The sequence below is a fragment of the Wasmannia auropunctata genome, unplaced genomic scaffold (genome assembly GCF_000956235.1).
Source record: "Wasmannia auropunctata unplaced genomic scaffold, wasmannia.A_1.0 LD335998.1, whole genome shotgun sequence".
In the NCBI taxonomy this organism is placed as follows: domain Eukaryota; kingdom Metazoa; phylum Arthropoda; class Insecta; order Hymenoptera; family Formicidae; genus Wasmannia; species Wasmannia auropunctata.
In genome coordinates this window covers 802,158-819,879 of record NW_012026892.1, presented here as the reverse complement: position 1 = coordinate 819,879, position 17,722 = coordinate 802,158, and the positions used below count along the sequence as shown (strand labels likewise).

General features: G+C 40.6%; 1 protein-coding gene across 1 annotated transcript in view; it reads right to left on the bottom strand.

Moving 5' to 3' along the window:
• Positions 1 to 17,722, bottom strand: part of LOC105453621 — a 49,060-nt gene that overhangs the window by 17,157 nt on the left and 14,181 nt on the right. Inside the window, exons 2-10 of the mRNA XM_011695740.1 lie at positions 15,014 to 15,280; positions 14,394 to 14,524; positions 13,600 to 14,152; positions 12,458 to 13,292; positions 11,714 to 11,791; positions 11,193 to 11,401; positions 10,757 to 10,992; positions 3,154 to 3,623; positions 6 to 1,968 (exon numbers count right to left, since the gene is read on the bottom strand). Of these exons, the coding sequence (XP_011694042.1) occupies positions 6 to 1,968; positions 3,154 to 3,623; positions 10,757 to 10,992; positions 11,193 to 11,401; positions 11,714 to 11,791; positions 12,458 to 13,292; positions 13,600 to 14,152; positions 14,394 to 14,524; positions 15,014 to 15,280 (4,742 nt within the window). The remainder of the gene's footprint in view (positions 1 to 5; positions 1,969 to 3,153; positions 3,624 to 10,756; positions 10,993 to 11,192; positions 11,402 to 11,713; positions 11,792 to 12,457; positions 13,293 to 13,599; positions 14,153 to 14,393; positions 14,525 to 15,013; positions 15,281 to 17,722) is intronic.

The following is a 17,722-nucleotide window of genomic DNA, read 5'->3' as shown; positions in this document are numbered from 1 at the left end:
CCCGCCATCTTGACCGCCGCGACGACACGTAACGGAGCGATAGCCCTCATCGTCGTCTTCGTCTTCGTCGTCGTCGTTGCCGTCCTTCGCGCTGATCATCGACTCTATCGAAGACCGCCCGCTGATCGATCTCTCAAACTGCACGCTCCGCTTGGCGCCACTCTTCGTCATCGTCGGACTTGTTTTGTCATCACGATTACCATCAAGATGATAACCGTTCTCCTTGATGTCTTTTGAAATATCTTCCGTTTTTCTCTTGCCGATTTGGTACAGTAATTCGTCGTTGATCGCCGCGACCTCGTTGCTGTAATCGAAGGATGACTCGATCGGAGTTACCTCGTACTCGTGAAGCTCGTCGCTGCTCACCTCACTGCCTGTGGTGTTGCTCTCGTTGCTGGTGCAACTGTCAGTAGACGCATCGGCACTGACGTCAATGTTCGAACGATCCGCCTCCGATAAACACCGCTTATCTTCTTGCTTCTCGCAATCGTTCGTTATGACCGATCGCGCGATCTGCTCGCTATCGGAAACGTCAAGTTTGTCTCGATTATTGACGTCACTTTCTTCTTCGGGAGCTGAAATTTCGGAAGATACTCCAGGTATTTCGAGAGAATCCGGTACAATCGTCGGATCCCAGGCGTCGCTAGAAGGTGATTTTGGATTTTCGATCAGACCATCCTGTAAAATCTTTTTCGTATTAACAGCTTTGGAGATTTGTATTTTCGAAACAGGTATTTCGTTTATTTTCAAGACAGCTGCAGGCAGATCAATACTATCGGGATCGAGCATCCTAATAGATTTCAATTCAATTCGATTATCGGAACTATCATTATCATCTGCAAGATATAACTCTTCGGGGATCGATCGACGTTGTAGTAGAAGAGGAAGTCGTTTATCATCGTCACTTCCGGTCTTCTTATTGCGACTTCTTCGTTTATCAATCAAATTAGCGGCAGGTTTATCCAATAATTTATCATCGCTTTTAGGCTGATCATTGCCGACGATGTAAGCCTTGATACGCCTTTTAGATTCTTCCAGTTCGTTCTCGTTTGTTCCCCGTTCATTCTCCGTGAGACCATCTTCGTTCAATAGCCTCACGTGTTGCAACACCACCGGTTCTTCTTCAGGAATTGCAGTGACGCGTTTCAAGGTCACGCCGCCTTCCGCCGCGGAATCCGAATCATCCTCTTCATTGTCCTCGACGTCGTTGTCGCTGGTGAGCGAGTCATCGTTCACTACAAACACCTTGCAGAATCTGTGTGAGCCGGAATCGTCTTCCAGATCGCTGCTGTCCGCCGAAGATCTCCCGGACGAGCTGCCCGAATCCTCTCGACTGTGCTGATACATTCCTTGCGCACTACTTTCGAAGGATGACGATAACGAATCTTCACAAGTTGCTCCTTCGCTTTCTTTCGTCTCTTTTTCACCTTTCTTGCATTCCGCTTCGATATTCTTCGTTTCTTCTGATTTCTTTCTATTTTTTGTAATGGAGGAATCAGATTCGCTGACGTCCTTCGCCGACAAATTCTCCTCCTTTCTGAGTTCCTCAGTTTTCGGCGCGATATTTACTTCGTCTCTCACATCTTGACCTATTTGAGAAGGCTCGAGATTCGAGGTTGTTATCGTCTCAGTTATTGAACCGTACAGTCTCGGGGTTAACACTTGATCAGGCGGGTGGAAGGTGCAGGTGGCTGGATCGAAGGCGCCGGCGAGTCGGGGGTCCAGACGCGCGCCATGAAGCGGTTGGTTGAATCGAGGATGCCACGCAAACCAAGGTGCCGCTGGGTCACCTCGTAACCTCAGTGTTCCCGGCTCGGCGTGACCGTCGCTGCGACTTATCATGGATGACGCAGCCGCTGCAAAATCACCGGTCCACAGGGCGGCCGGTACTGGCACCGGATACGGGACTGGAACCGGTATAGGTACCGGCACCGGAAGCACGTTCGCGCTTCGGGAACCGCCGCAGGCCTAGATAGAACGATAGGATAATGGCTCGCGACATTTCTTTATCTTGAAATGAGTTATTTTTCTCTGTCTTTCATTTTTCTCAAAATTTCGTGATTTAGCTTTCTTTCATTGAATAAATACATTTTTGTCTCTACATTCAATTTAATTTAGAATTGATTTTATTTTATTCGTTTCTTATAGTTAATTTCTTCTTGTTGGTTTTCATTTATTATATATCTTATTTTCCTTAAAGGAAATAAAAGAATATATAAATTTTTATATATACAAAATGATAGATATATTTTATGTCATTAATATTTAAAATTAATTAATTTGAAATAACACATTGTGAGAGAATGTTACAATGTTAGAAGAGAAAAATTCTATTTTATTTCTAATTTTGTATTTAAATAAAAATGTGGATGAATTTATAGATTGCCTTCTGATGTTATTAAAATTTTAATTAACTGAAATTTTAAGATATAGCAAATTTTTTGTTTTCCATGAATATGTTCCACTTATAATACATATAATAGAGAAATGGGTTAACAACTCGAAAGCTGACAGTGACAATTCAGAACGAAGTGCTTATCGATCGGTGTAATCAATGTGAGGCGTCGCTCGATATACGAATGCGCGAGTACATTTTATTGACAAAGTATGGCCGTGAATTCCGCATAGTTGCCGTGCGACTCTCTTCGCTAGTAGAACGTGAATGATTAATTTAGCTGCGGCAATGTGTTTGTCAAACGGATGCACAGCCAGCGGCACCCAGTCGCGGTCACATGACTTGTGTTCATGTCCATGGAAAACTGTTCTCATCGCGCGTAACATTGTCTTTTTACTCAATTTATTCATGAAATTGTTTTGTGAGCAAATTGTGAACAAAAAAATCGGTTTTAACGCACGTTTTGTATTAAGCTGAATAAATAAATTTACTAAAAATTAATTAAAGGTAGCTGCTATAAAACGCTGATTACAAATCACATATAATACGCTCAAAAGAATTAAAAAATTAGACTTATTTTTGAGGCTTTAATATTGAATGTTTCGTGAACCTTATAAAAGATAAGATATAACGGAAATTATAGTCCTTCCTTCTCTCAAGCTCATTTAATAAAAATTAATACATCAAACATTTGTATTAATTTAATATTTGAATTCTTTTAAGCGTATCATATGTTAATAATGCGAGGATATGTGTACCTGGCAGGCAGCGGAACCGCGTCCCGGGCAGCAACTCCAAACGTCCTGACCGATGATGTCCGCCGTGCCGGTGACGTTGACACCGGCGCCGACGGTGATAATCGGCGTCGTTGGCAACGGCAGGGAGCCGCTTTCGAAGTAGTCCCAGTCGCAGTCCTCGAGCGACTGCGCGTGATGGTGATGGTGACCGCCGTTGCGCGGCAGTCCGTTCAGGTAGGACGAGCTTGAGCAACTGCTATCGGCATCGTCCTCCTCGCGACCCGACGATGAGTCCGAGCTGATGAACACCAGCCGCCTGTAGTCCACCACGGACGCTGGCTGATCCTGACCTGGGCCACCTGTCGCGGGATTAGGACTGCGCTGCCGACTGCTTCCACCCCCGCGTCCAATCAGGTTCAACGTCTGCAGGCTCTGCAGATCCTCGCCGCCGCAGCAAGATCTCGCGTGCGATCTTCCACGTCGCCGTGAACCTTTTTTTTTAACAATTTCGTTCACTCGTTTATGTCGGCTGATTCAGCAAAAAGAGCGATAAGATTGTAGGAGTAGATAAAAGACGGAATTTTCCATTAAATTGGATTTATCGACTCAATCGAAATGTTGGTAGCCGTTATCATTCTCATCGATTACAAGTTCTTAATGTTCCGGGAGTTCAAATTAAAAACAACATAAATTAATCTTATAGAATCATACTTAATTAAGTTTCACTTTATAATATTGATTCTTTCTAATTAGATCATTAATTTTTCAAGACTTTATAATTTATATCTATTAAATAGAAAAATAATTCATTATTCTAATAATTATCTGTTAAGTTTATAACTCATTAAAATCGAAGAAAAAAATATTTAATTCATTAATTAGTATATAAAAACACGAATATTTTTGCAATAACTTTATTAGGCGAATTATTTATTTGGGTTTAATAAAAATATATAGCTCTCGTGAATTAGAGGAGATATTAACAAAAGAGCAATTGTTGAAATCAAAGAAATGTGAATTAATCGATAAAAAAAAATAGATTGTTGCAAATTTTCTCGGAAACATGATCTTAAAAGTTAGAAAAATTTAAGAAATATGAAAGCGATAATTTCGAAGCAGCCTGTAGAGCAGTAGCGAACTAAGCACGAGTATGATACGAAACCGCGTTATAGCGATCCAATAAAGAATTGAAAGAGTTGGCAGCGAAACGGGGCTGCACTATAACGGAGTACATCCCTTGCATAGTCACACTTGCGGCAGTGGACAAATTACGACGCTGTTAGAAGCAACCGGTTGAACATGCGCAAAAGCTCGCGCTAATGTTCCCCAGCTTGAAAGTAACTTGTGAATGTTATGAGCGTATTCACTCGCACACGGCGCTAACGAACCATTGGTAAATTCCGACTTTTAACGATTACAATCCTGAAATGCGACAGCGCGCTCGTTCATAGGCTCGCTCGTTTGATTTAATTAATCGGTCGTGGAGAAATTGGTGGTCAAGAATTCTCAGCGTATATAGAGACATTCCTTTAAAATCTTAATATTTTATAATAACATACTTTGTATATATTTTAGTTTCGTTATGTTTTTATTAAAATTTAACTGTGTTTTATCTTATTATACTGCTATGTAATATATAATAAATAATATTATAATCACACAAAGAGAACTAACAATTTATCTCACTAAAATCGAAGATCGTAAATGTTCTCTCTTCGGGATTATCTGTTCAATTGGACATAATTTTCCATTTGTTTTAATTAAATGATGCAACGTACATATCGACGCATAGAGGAAGAAAAATATACTCGACTGTTTGCGATGTACTAACAGTAATGACGATAGGAAAGTGGTATGATAATGAGCAGCGTAATGCATCGCGTGTACGAGTGACTCTATGTACTTCGTTACTTCGCTCACGCGTGCGTCAGCGACACACGTAGGAGGATCGGATTTATATCTATTGTGCGGCCCGAAACAATGCACTTTTAGCGCGCGATGCGCCGACGGAACAACGCGGCGTCTAAATCTCTCCTTGGTCACGTCACACCGCCTTGGTTCTAACCGTCCCCCTTGGTACCTCTCCGCCATGTTGGTACGCGCGCGAGATAAATTACATCCTTCGTGAGCGCGCGAGTCCGCTTCACAACTGCCTCCGTAAACGATTGCGAAATCTCGGCGGTGCTTCTTCGCGAGAAACTCGGATCCTCCTAAAAACGTTTCTAAAATCCCTTCTTCTGATTTTTTTAATGTTCCAAAATTTCTCTCTATCTCTTTCTCTCTTTCAGTGAAAGAGAAGAGTATCATTTTTGTTTGCTATGTAGTAAGAATTTACTGTATAAGTAAAGAGCACACTGAGATGAAGTACCAAAGCTAGATTTTACTAGTTTCTTAATTTGTCAATTTCTTCTTTATTTGTTCCTTAAATCAGATTTATTTTTCGACATCTCTTTCTCTCTCTTTCTCTGCTATTAAGTTCTCAATTTCACTACTGATTTGTTCTAAATTACTTCTTGTGCCCAGGTACAATAAGAAAAAAACGGGGCACGGTCAAGTGTCGTGACGGCTTATCGTGAATGGGGTACGCGAGAGAAGAATCGGGGCCTGCTCCGTTGGTGCGCTTTGTGCCTGCTTTTTACGCGCCGCTGAATTACCTGGTCAATGGCACGAGGGGGGGCCCATCGTTTCTGACCGCGTGTATGATTTTCCGCGGGGCCCCCTCGCGCCATCAACCGGACCTTCCTGACTTCTCGTGAATGGCGCTGCGAGAAAGAGATGAGAAGATAGAGAAAAGAGAGCTAAATGAAATAGTCCGGATGAAAGAGAGATTTCTGAGTTCCAATTTGAAATGAGAATGGCGAAAATCGCGAATATGAGCTTTTAACGATGATAAGAATTGAATGGTTTAGGCAAAACAAAATGGAGATAGATCCATAATTTTTTAATAAATATCTTAATAATTGATAAAATTTTTAATTTTTTAATAAATAGATATTAAAAATAAACTTTAATTGTATATAATTTTATATATGCAAAACGAGGCTTGACCTCATTTTTACGAAGTCTGCAATTGTCAACGCTAGAGTTAGATAATTCCGTAATTCGTAAGATCTACTTTGAATATGTAGTTGTACCTACATATAAACCTTACAAATTATGAGCCTTACCTCATACTTGCGCTGAAGTCTACAATTGTCAGTACTAAACTGAGGTAACTCTATAATTTATATGATTCATTTTAAATATGAAGTAATGTTTTAGTTATAGACATGAAAGTTTAGAAACATGAAATGAGACTATTGAAATACTAAGCAGTAGAATATAACAACAGCATTAATTTTGAGAAGTTAAAATTTTCTATCTGAAAGAGAAATTGACATTTCTTTTCCATGAAATAAAAATTTTGTTAATGGCAAAGATAACTCCGATAAAATTTTGTTTAAATTTTGAGACAGCTAAATTCAATCTTTTAATTACTTATTGAAAAGACATAAAATAAATTTTTGAAATATTTTTTATACACATTTGCAATTGTATTTATATTCGCGATATATATTCCATGGAATAATAATTTTATGAAAATAGAATGCGACAAGGAGAAACTGTTAGTACAATAAACTTTCTAACACATAATATTATGTATGTAATTAATTATTTCGCATTAAATATATTTATTTATAATTATTTCTTCTTGAATTTTACAATTAAATTGAAATTTATATTTCATTCATGAATCTAAACTAATGATTTCAATTTCGATTTAATCTTATCTAATCTTATCGAATTTTTTGCAAATTAAATGTCGCGATAAAAAGTCTATGATCGATTTTTCTTTCGCGAACATTCAAAGCGTGATCGTGCGGTAATTGTTCGCGAAAAAGCGACACCAAATTCGTCAAATAAAACGTTCCCTGACTTTCGTGAAAACCTCACAAAACGCTTTGTCGAAGATTTTTGAAACTGTCTGTCAATGCTCCAAAGTATGACGTCAACGGTGCCTTGGCAAACAACTTGGGGTTCTACCTCAGATTTTTCGACTATTTGATCTTTACGCCGTTCTCGACAATGGTTTGGCTGTCATCGCATATATATAATACATAAAGACACATACACACATTGTAGATATGCAAAATGGATACAAAACTACACACTTTGTAGAAACCTAAGAAATTTTTCAGAAAGAGAGCCAAGATACAAATCTAAGAGATTTTTCAAAGAATTTATAATTTTTTACTAATTTCTTTCACTGAAAGGAAAACGCGATTGTGTTTGTGATTTGGAATTATATCAAGCGGCTCTTTCTGAAAAATTTCTTAGGTTTCTATGGGACTAGCGTATGTGTACGTGATTTGGAATTATATCAAAGATATATATTCTGAAATGCATGAAAAGTTACGTGCAGGAAGCTCCTTGTCGATATTATTTCGAAGCGAAATATATTATATTTTCAATGAAACCACACTTTTTTTTAAGAAATATATTTTCTTCAATATTCAGAAAAAACTCACTTTTACATATTAACGAAGATATATGTACCTTCTCGATCCCTTTTATCGAATTATATTGTTTCTTTCATTGATCATCCGGGAATGTATGAAAAGCGGCTTGAGAAGGTTCGAAACGTTCTTGGCTGCCACTTTCGAGCGTCGGAAAAAAATCGCAGAGACCGGCAACGCGGTAGGGGGATCGATTCTCTTTTCTCGTCGCGAAATAAAGGCGGCTTTGGTCGCCACGCCAACTCGAAGAAGGCGAGGCGAGCGATTCGCGTGGGCTACCGCCGCTAAACTGAGAGCGTCTACGCCGAGGGGCACACCTGAATCCCGCGCAGCGTCGGTCACTACCTTACTACGACGCCTATAGTACCCCGGATGCTATAGTGCATTGCGCCATGCTATATCGGGTGGCCAGCTCGATAAAATAATCCGCCGACCTCCGTGCCCTTTTTCCTGCTTGCAACTCTATCTCAACTGAAAAAAACTTGGCAGCTCAACGACCGGAAACGGCGAAGATATCTTGTATAGATACTAAAGCGCGTGGGGTCCAAAAGATTCGCCTTCGAGAAGACCATGAACGAAAACTAACTGAAGATCTTATTGTTAGAGCATATATTGATTTCATATGTAGAGCAACAATTTATTTTAAAAGAGCAACTATATAGAGCAAATATCCATCGTACTTTTTTCTGGTCGTTGATATCGATCGCAACTAGTATGCCAAAAGAAGATCCTTGAGATAGAAATTGCGTAGGTCGTGATTTTTTTTTATAACACCGGCACAGTTACGCAATTATCACGTTTTCGAAGTCCCAGCCGTGCGCTTCATTATTCGCCACGCTCGCTCGTCGAGCGGCGATTTCGCGACACCCCGTATATTCGCGTCGCAGGTGAGCGGACTATAGAGTGCCAGCAGGGAACGTTGTTACACTATTATTCCTATGCTGTTTCCCTGGGCCCCGCTTCGCTGCGCCTCACCTGCTGCCCACCGCTACGTTCGCTTGCCGCCGCGCCACGTACGGATGATTCCGTGCCAAAACGATCATACTCGGGCAAGAATGGACGGTAAAGATGAGCAGATATGAATTTTATTCGGAATCTGGGAGAATCTTGAGATTCATGCGAGCGAACTATAGTTCAAAACGTGGCGATAATAAGCTACCATAAATTTGAAACGTAACGATCCTGAGAAGGTAACAATGAGAGAATTAGCGGAAAGGGTACGGGTGCCGGACGAGGTTGAGGAATATGGCTAAAGTGAGGCTTAATATACATACACTTAAGTGAATGAAAAATTTGAAATGCTAATTTACGGTAGCTTGCTAGAGTATTATATTTAAATAAGTTGAGCGTACCTTTTGTCTATTTTTTGCCTCATTCTCGAAAAAAATATTTTTATAAAAATTTGAAGAAGCATCGTCACATTTTGATATCGGTAAAAGCTAATCGCTTCTCAGCCACAGCAAGTACAAAATCACGACAATTCCGGCGTAGAAAATGAGAAAGTACATCGACAATAGAAACGTGATTGACAGTTGGACTATTCTTAGTAAATTCATGTTTGCAGAGGGCACACACTTCGAGACAAACCACGAGCAGCGAGAATTACAAAATAAAACGATCGATCTGGTGAGTCATTCGATTCGCGCTCGGCTCGGATTTTACGATCGCGCTTCGATATCGTGCGAAATCGCGGGCGTGTTTGGATCACGAAGACCGACGTTGATTCGGAATATGCACGTCAAGCGTTTTATGCACTATTAAACGTTGAATGCATTCTTTTCACATTCCATCGACTCTCTCGGCGTCGGACGAAATACGAGATTACGAATAATTGCCTTTTTTTTTAATTTTCCCGCTTGAAACGCGATGCTTATCGGAAATAGGAAAACGAAACGGAGATCGGAAACAATGACGGGAAAAGATTGCGGTAACGTCGGGCGAAAATTGTCAATTTTTCTCAAGACGTTGTTGAGTACAAGATCAATCAGCAAAGTTTTTCTTAAAATAAACGATAAAAATCAATTGGACCGTTTCTTCTCGATGTTATATTGATTATTCTTCTCTCAGTTACTATTATTTTTCTTTCGTTAGCGTGTTCACGATGCTGCGTTAATTACAGTATAATTTTATGAACCATTGTATTCCGTACTTTCTACGTAATTTCAGCTAGATACGATTTTACTATCGCGGGACACTTGGGCCCAATATCGGGTTTATCGTCTCACGGTTCGAACGCGTCGTTTAACTTTCGAAACGTCAATGATCCCGCACGGTTTTCTTGGAGAACACTAGCCGCTTTCGAACTAGAAGTTTACCCAGGGGCTTCGATAATCGATGAGCTTATCGTTACCAGTGGCCATATGGCGCACTTTATGCATATAGATATATTGCGATATATCTATGTAATGAGCGGAGTATAATGGGTAAATATATAAATGAAAAAGAGTATTTCTATAATACTCCAAATTTAATAAGTAAAAGTCTAGATAAGAATTTTTATCCGAATAAAAAATTAATCTCATATTGTATATGGCAAATTTCATCAATATTAATGAATCTAAACATCTGCTATACATTTTACAGTACAGTAAAATAAAGTTAAAAAAGGTTTGTTAATAAAATCAAGAAAAGTTTGTTAATTAATAGAAAGAAGGAAAATCTCGCCATTTTTCGTGATCGATTACGAGCGATTGTCACAATAAGAATGAAAACACACATCGGGAATTTAATTGGGAGTCGCTTGAGCACGCGGTTCGGCAATTACGGCAATTATCGGCGGTCAATATGCAGCTAGGCGATCGCGAAAGCGAAACGATACTCGATTACCATACGATAACTGCGCGGTTCGTTATTATTAATTACGGCTGCGCTTTTTAAAAATGCACATAGCTTAGAGAAAACAAACAAAACTAAAACTCTTTCAGTTAACAGCGAAGAAAATTACATTTGTATAATTAAACGACTGTGAAAAAGAGAGTTTTAATAAATTCTCTTCGAATTAAGATTTCCTTAATCCGTTTAAATAATTATTTAAATAAATAAATGTTTAATTTTTCTATGAGATTACTGTTGTAATTGTAATTGAGAAAATTATATGTACAGTTCAATAATTTTATAATTGTAATCACCTTGAGCGTCGAACTGCCTCCTTCGTCGCAGCATCGTCCTTCCTTGCGAAGGAATTGGACCTGCTCTGTCGTGGCCATCCTCGTTGATTTCATCCTCGCCTGCGCTGGTTGCACTGTCGCGTTGCACAACTTCGTCGCCACCGATCATCGACGAAACCGCGCCACTGCCGTTTCCTCCGAAGAACTTTACTTTTCTAGCCAGTTCCGCGTATCCGTGCAAACCGGTCTCGCTTAATCTGCATGGTAAACATAAAGCAAAACTGCAATGTCTGATTTCGGAGATTTTTGCATTTTGAAAATATAATTTTACATTTTATATTTCTAAAATTAATATAATTTTTTTACTGTGAAAATTGAATATCTTTCTTAAAAAATTGAAACAAAAATACGCATATAATATTAAAGGCACTTTTGCAAAATGCATGAATAGACGCACCTGACGCCCTCGCTGCCGCTACTCTCATATCTAGTGCTACTGTTGGACTCTCTTCTGGTCCTCGTAATAGCGTCGCGTATCCTCTGGGAGGCGGAACAGGAGTCTCCTCCGGTTTTACGTGGTAATGCAGGAGTGGGTTCGCTCTCGCTCTCCCGAGGACTGTATCTCGACGATCTTGTGCTCAGTGGACTGGCTTCCGGCGATAGATGCTATTAACAAAACAAGAATTCAGTTAAAAGCAATTTTTTGCCAAATTTCGGGCGCTTCAAAGCCTGAAGTGTGTAATAATATTAGTAGCAGTAATGTAAAACGTATTATAACAAACAATTTGCAATTTGATTTTAGTGCAATTTAATTATTAATTAATTTACGTTTCAGGATTACATTTTAAATGTATCAATTATTATTATATCTGTCATAATTTAAAATATCAAAAAATGTTTTACTGAAAATTCTTTGAGCGAGTTAAATGGAATTTATTACGATTAATATTGAATTTGCATAATGCAATTAACTCTTACGCTTGAACAACGCTTATTCGGAGTGTCGTCGGTGTCGTCCGGATTCGAGAATTCTTCTTTGGAGAACTTTCGCCGTACCTGCTTAAAGAACAATATGCGTGTAACAGTATCGTAATTAGACATATTAAGCAACTCGATAGTCATGAATACTAATAGATAAATAATGAAATCAAGTGCGTATGAGAGCCTTCCCTCTTTTTATAGATGGTTCATAAATATGTAATCAGCACTTTCATGAAAGGGACTGCCGATTTCTAGGAATTATTAATTATTATATTTCATCATTGCGATGAATCATTTCCAAGCGATAAAATAATAGTTTTATCCTTTACTTTTTACATCTTAGATGCTGGGAATCGCCTTTTGTCTTTAAAAATAAAATTAAACATGTAGATTAAAAAAAAACTGTCTATAAAGAAAAAATATTTTATTTGCTAAAGTAGAATAAATTTTCAATAAAAGTTAAGATTTGTGTAAAAAAGTCAGAAAAGAAATTTATATCCGCTATAATTTGACAATAAATACGGTTTTTTATTAGATTTCTTATATCGGATTAATGAAAGTGAAAGTAAAAGGTGAAATATCACGAATATATTTAATTCAAGAGAAAAAAAGGCTCATGTTTCGCAAAGGATGTCGGTAACACCGTCACACATACACGCATACACACACGCGCACGCAGATACGCCCGCGTGTATTGCGCCCACATGTCACAAACAACAATACACAAACATATTCACTGACCACTTGGAATTCGTCCGGCCTCTTTCCATAACCGATCTCCAGCGAGCCCTTTCTTTCACCGGCGATTCCAGTGACGTCACCGTCGCTGCCGGCATCCAACAACTGTTCGGCGGTGTCCCGCGTCTCCTCCTCATCGTTGTCCTGCCCCTCGTCGTTCACCGCGACGGTTTCGATCGGTTCTCGGGTCGCCAGCAAATGCTTCTCGTCTATCGCCTCGTTGCCCAAGACCATCGTGTCCTGCTTCCGCATCCGCTCGTCCTGCGTCCTGTTCTCCGCGATGATCACGTCGATCATCCTCGCGTCCTGGTGTTCCGCATCGGCCTTCTCGTCCGGTCGCGCGTCCAGTACTGTTGAGTCCGGCTCGTTCGAGGCGATCGCCTCCTCTCTCCTCGACGACGATCCTTCGGCGTCGTTGGCGTTGTCCTTGCCGTCTTCGCACCTCGTCCTGCTCTGTTCGCCGGTGGCTTTCAATCTCGCCGCACCGCCCACAACCTCCGCTCTTTCTTGCTTCTCCTGTTGCTTTCCTTTCGCGGATTCCTTGATCGAATTCGCGCCGTCCCTGCCCACGTCCTCGCGACTGTTGTCACGACGAAAGATCCGTATTCCCGACTTGCAGAATTCGTCCTTGCTGGCTGACGTTGGTGAAATGACAGGCGACTTGCCCTCTTCCCTAAAGTCCTTTCGCGCGGATCTCGATAAGTGACGGATGTCGTCTTTGCTGTCTTGCCGCTTCAATCGCTCCTCCTTGCTGCGGGGGGATAGCAGCTTCGGAATCAAGCTCGGCACGCTTATGTCCTCGCGACTGCGACGCAGATCATCAGTGCTTCCTCTGTATCTGCAAATTAATAGTAGAGATTAATAATAATACATACAAATTATTATTAAGATATCAAAATATGTACTTAATTACTGAATTATTTATATTAAGATTTTTTTGTTTATAATTTATAATTAATATTTTTACAATTATATCTATTACTATCGTGAGAGAAAGAGAGAGAGTGTGTATACTATTACTGTCGTGAATTCAAAGACACATGGCTTTCAATATTATATAAAGTAATGAATATAAGATTCATTTTAAGAATAAATTCTTTGGTGAAATCACATTCATTATTCATAAAAGAGAAAGAAAGAAGTACCTTTGAGGAATGAGCGATCGCTTGGGTGACTCTTGTGGGCTCCGGATATCCTCGAATTCCTTGGAGCTCCTTTTAAAAATCGGAATATTCGATTTCCTCTCGCCATGCTTCGTCGGACTCGGTTTCGTCTCGGGTGATATGAACTTCGCGAGGATCCTCGGCGGTTTTATAAGCGATATCCTCGGCGTGCTCTGCTCCTGCACGGGATCCTCCTGCTCTTTACCCGAGCGCTCGCTCCTCTTATTAAGTTTCGTAGTATCCAGTGATGGCACTTCGTCCTCCGATTTAACGGTTGGCTTCTCTCGCTTCGTTCGTTCGTTAATCGATGCGCTTGTCTCGATCGCTTCGATCACATCTCTGCAGTTGTCACCGGCATCCTCGGCGCAGTCCTTCACGTCCAAACTGCCGTCCCGCGCATTCTCAGGCTTCGATAGCGCTCTGTCGAAGTTCAGCTCCTCCAACGGATCTCGATAATCCTGATGGCGAGACGGCAGGCTGCGATATATTCGCAATTCCGGGGACTTTCGCGCAGCCAACCAACGTGTTGGAGGACCTTTCGAGAAAATAATTTATATCGTGAATTCGCTGTCATGCAAAACGGGACGGAGGCAATCGTGACTGAGCTTCGACGGGGGAAACGAGTAGGAAATCAACATGTAAATTACTATAATTGTGACATAAATTCTCTTCGGTAATATTTAGCTTTCGCTGTCTGTTAAGGACGAATTTTCTTTCCTTTTCCTCGAACTTTCTACCGAGTCGTCGTCAACGGAAGATTAATTATCGGTACGCACCATTAATCGTCCAAGCTCGTCGGATGCTGCGATTCAGTATGTCCACCGGGATCTGCGCTGTTTTCTCGCTGACGGGTCCGCTGGAAATCGGACTTTCGTACATCCATTTGCCGGTAACGACGTGTAATTCTCTGCAAATTGAACGGGTTCGAATTTATGTCAGCGCACGAAGAAACGCGCGGGAGACAAAGAATCGCGCGATACGTAAGAGGCGTACCCTACATTTTCGACCTGAATTTGAACATCACTAAGGTTTTACATACTTCATTTGCTCATTATTTTTGTCTCCATGATTTTATTCTATTTACATTAATTAGAGAAAATATTTGTATGAAACTTGTTAGTAAAAAATTTTATGAAATAATAATATACCTATATTACACGAAAATCAACGAGATGTTATTTTTTTTATTTCGGGGAGGTATATTTAAGTATTACATTTTTATTAGAATATTCTACTCGTATTCTTCTTATATTTGCGATAAATGAATGCGTGCAACGTATTACTTTTATTACAATTATTATTAAATAATAAATAAAACTGATATTCAATGTTCGGTCTTCCGCAAAAATGTCTCGCAAAGAGGCGAACTACGAGAACTTTCAGGCGTAGCACTTACGCGATCTTGTAGCAAACGTTGCAGATCCACTCGACTTCTTTGTCACCTCCTGCGTGGTTCCTGATCTCGATGCGACACTGCCGGCACACGCGGTGTCTGCAGCGCGCGCAAGTCGCGCCGGTGTTGTAAAATCTACCAAACGACGCGCCGCATCGTGCGCATTTGCGTCCTTGATGCGATAGTTCGCCGCCGCCGCCGCCGCCGCTGCCGCCGGACGCCTTGAGCAGCCCCCTTCTTCTCAGGTACTGTAGATCAGCCTTCAGCCTCCTGCGAACACAAAGCCGGATGCAGGAGATCCCGCGGTACCTTCGTCGGCCTGCCGCGCCGAACTTCGCAACTTCGCGGAGAACGTCGCGACCGCGTCTGTACGTGGAGCAGACGCGCCAATAAAGGCTCGGCTGAGAAAGAGAGAGAGAGAGAGAGAGAAGGAGCCTTTTAGAGAGAATGTTCAAGTAACGCAATTGTTGCGCTAAATCAGCTATAAATGAACGTACCGTTTCTTTCATTGCGCTTGCCAATTGTTATTTCACGTTGTTTTTATCTTATATCGCGCATCATAAATCTTCCGACAGACTAGCTCAATTACACCTCTTGATTGATCCGGAGAATAAAAACAAAAGGGATCGAGCATACCGAAACGCTATTTATTCAAGCGTTAACTATCCTCTCGGGCGTCGGATTTTACGCGGCCAAGTGCGACGCGTGATTTTATCGTCTATACACGTAGTTACGCTTAATTATTGTTTGCTCCCAGCCGAGAGAGCGCGGGTAATTAACGGCCGCTCGCGCGTCGTTCATTGCACATATATATATGTACATATATATACACACATCTTTGTGTCGGCGAGCGCGCGATTATTCATCGAACGGCAGAAACGAATGAGTTTACGAGTCGTGGATATATCTCGATCACCGGTGATCTCCCACCGTCGTGTCGCCGCCGCTGCCGCCGCGCCGTCGTCGCGGCGCGCGACTTAATGGCCAAGACTTACTCACGCAACTGACGCACGTGACGCGCCGTGTTCTCCTCTAGCCATGAACAACCGTTTCATCACACTCGAGCGACCGCAAAAATCGCGCGCCGCCAGATTTTCTTCCTCGTTGAACCGGCGCGCGAACGAGCGCGCCGTGTTAATTACGGCATTAGTGAATTTTTTGCCTCCCGGGATACACGCGCGGAGATACGTGCGCGATCGGCCCGCGGGAACGGGTCGATCGTCAATCGCTTCATTCGGTCTCTTAAATATATCTACACTGAGAAAAAAAATTTATTGAAAAACGCAAAATTTATTTCATCTTGCCAAATTATTTAGTCCGATACGATCAACTAAACGTTACTACGATGGCACAAAGTAATTTGTTACTGTTATAAGCAAAATACTATTTTTTAACTAAATTATTTTGTTTTATCAAAAATTTATCGTATTTAACTCCAAGCGTTCGATTAAAAATACACACTATTTATTATCCCCATCAGCATCATTTAGTCAGTTATAATATTTGGGATTTGAACAAATATTTTACTTGGATAACTAAATAGCATACAAACACAAATAAGTACTATTAGTATTTCTAACAAAATAATTTAATTGAGTTGATTTAGTTAATTCTTAATTATAAAAAATTTTGATGGTTGATATGAATGAATTATACTTTGTTTATGCGACTAAAGAATTGTTGAGTCAACCATTGGATCAAACAACTATACAAATTTAGTTCGTACAATCAATTTTTTTTCTCAGTGTATGTAGATGAAGATATTTTAAAGCTCAAGGAGGCGCGCAAAAGTTAAAAATAAAAAAGAAACACCTTTTCTTTAAATGGACGATGAGGAAATACTTATTGGAACAATGCAAGAATACAGCACGATCCATTTGACAGCTTTGTACATCGGTAACTAATTAATGATTAATTAAATACGTCAATAAACGCGTTAAATGTTACAGACGAGGACGAGGTCTGTGCACGTTTATTTATAACGTTATATAATCAGACATTTACTTCAAATGTCACGCAGCTGACGATCGCAATTATGCAATTAATTGCCGACTTTATTCAAGCTCGTGACGAATACGTTCGCAAGTCTTTTTAACTCTTTCTCGCAACATTACAAAATCTTACCAACCGATCGGAGTCGTAATTACGATGGTGAATTAAACCTTAAGATCTTCGAATCCTCCTAGCGAAGACAGTTCAACATTCACGTCATTGGTAGTATCTATTTTTTTTTTTTTTTGCTAAACGTTCGCTGTGCACCGAGTGATCATATTAAATCACGACAAGGGACAATCTGTCTTCTCTTGGATTTGAAATGAGTTTTCAACGAGCGTTTAATCGACCGGATGATAAATCGCCGTAAGATGCGAGAAAAAAAAAGAACCTTCTGACGACGGAACACGACTATGTCGACTGATTGCCATGCCGACGACAGTGACTCACGGACGGTCGTATCTAGGCTCCTTTTGTTATAAAAAGATTCAACATACCATTGCGCGAAAGATTGCTACATCTCGTTGCACGGTGCCAACAACGTTCCGCGGCCGTGTCTCGTGGGTGTTCCAAGTACACGCGCTCGATCGCCCCATTCGTAGAAAAAAAAATCTTTGCGCTAATGCAATCCGATCGTAAGTCACACCCGGGCTGAGTGACAAAAGCGCGGTGCTTAATTCCATTAATGCGATAAAGTGTCTGGACGTCTTCAATCCCCCC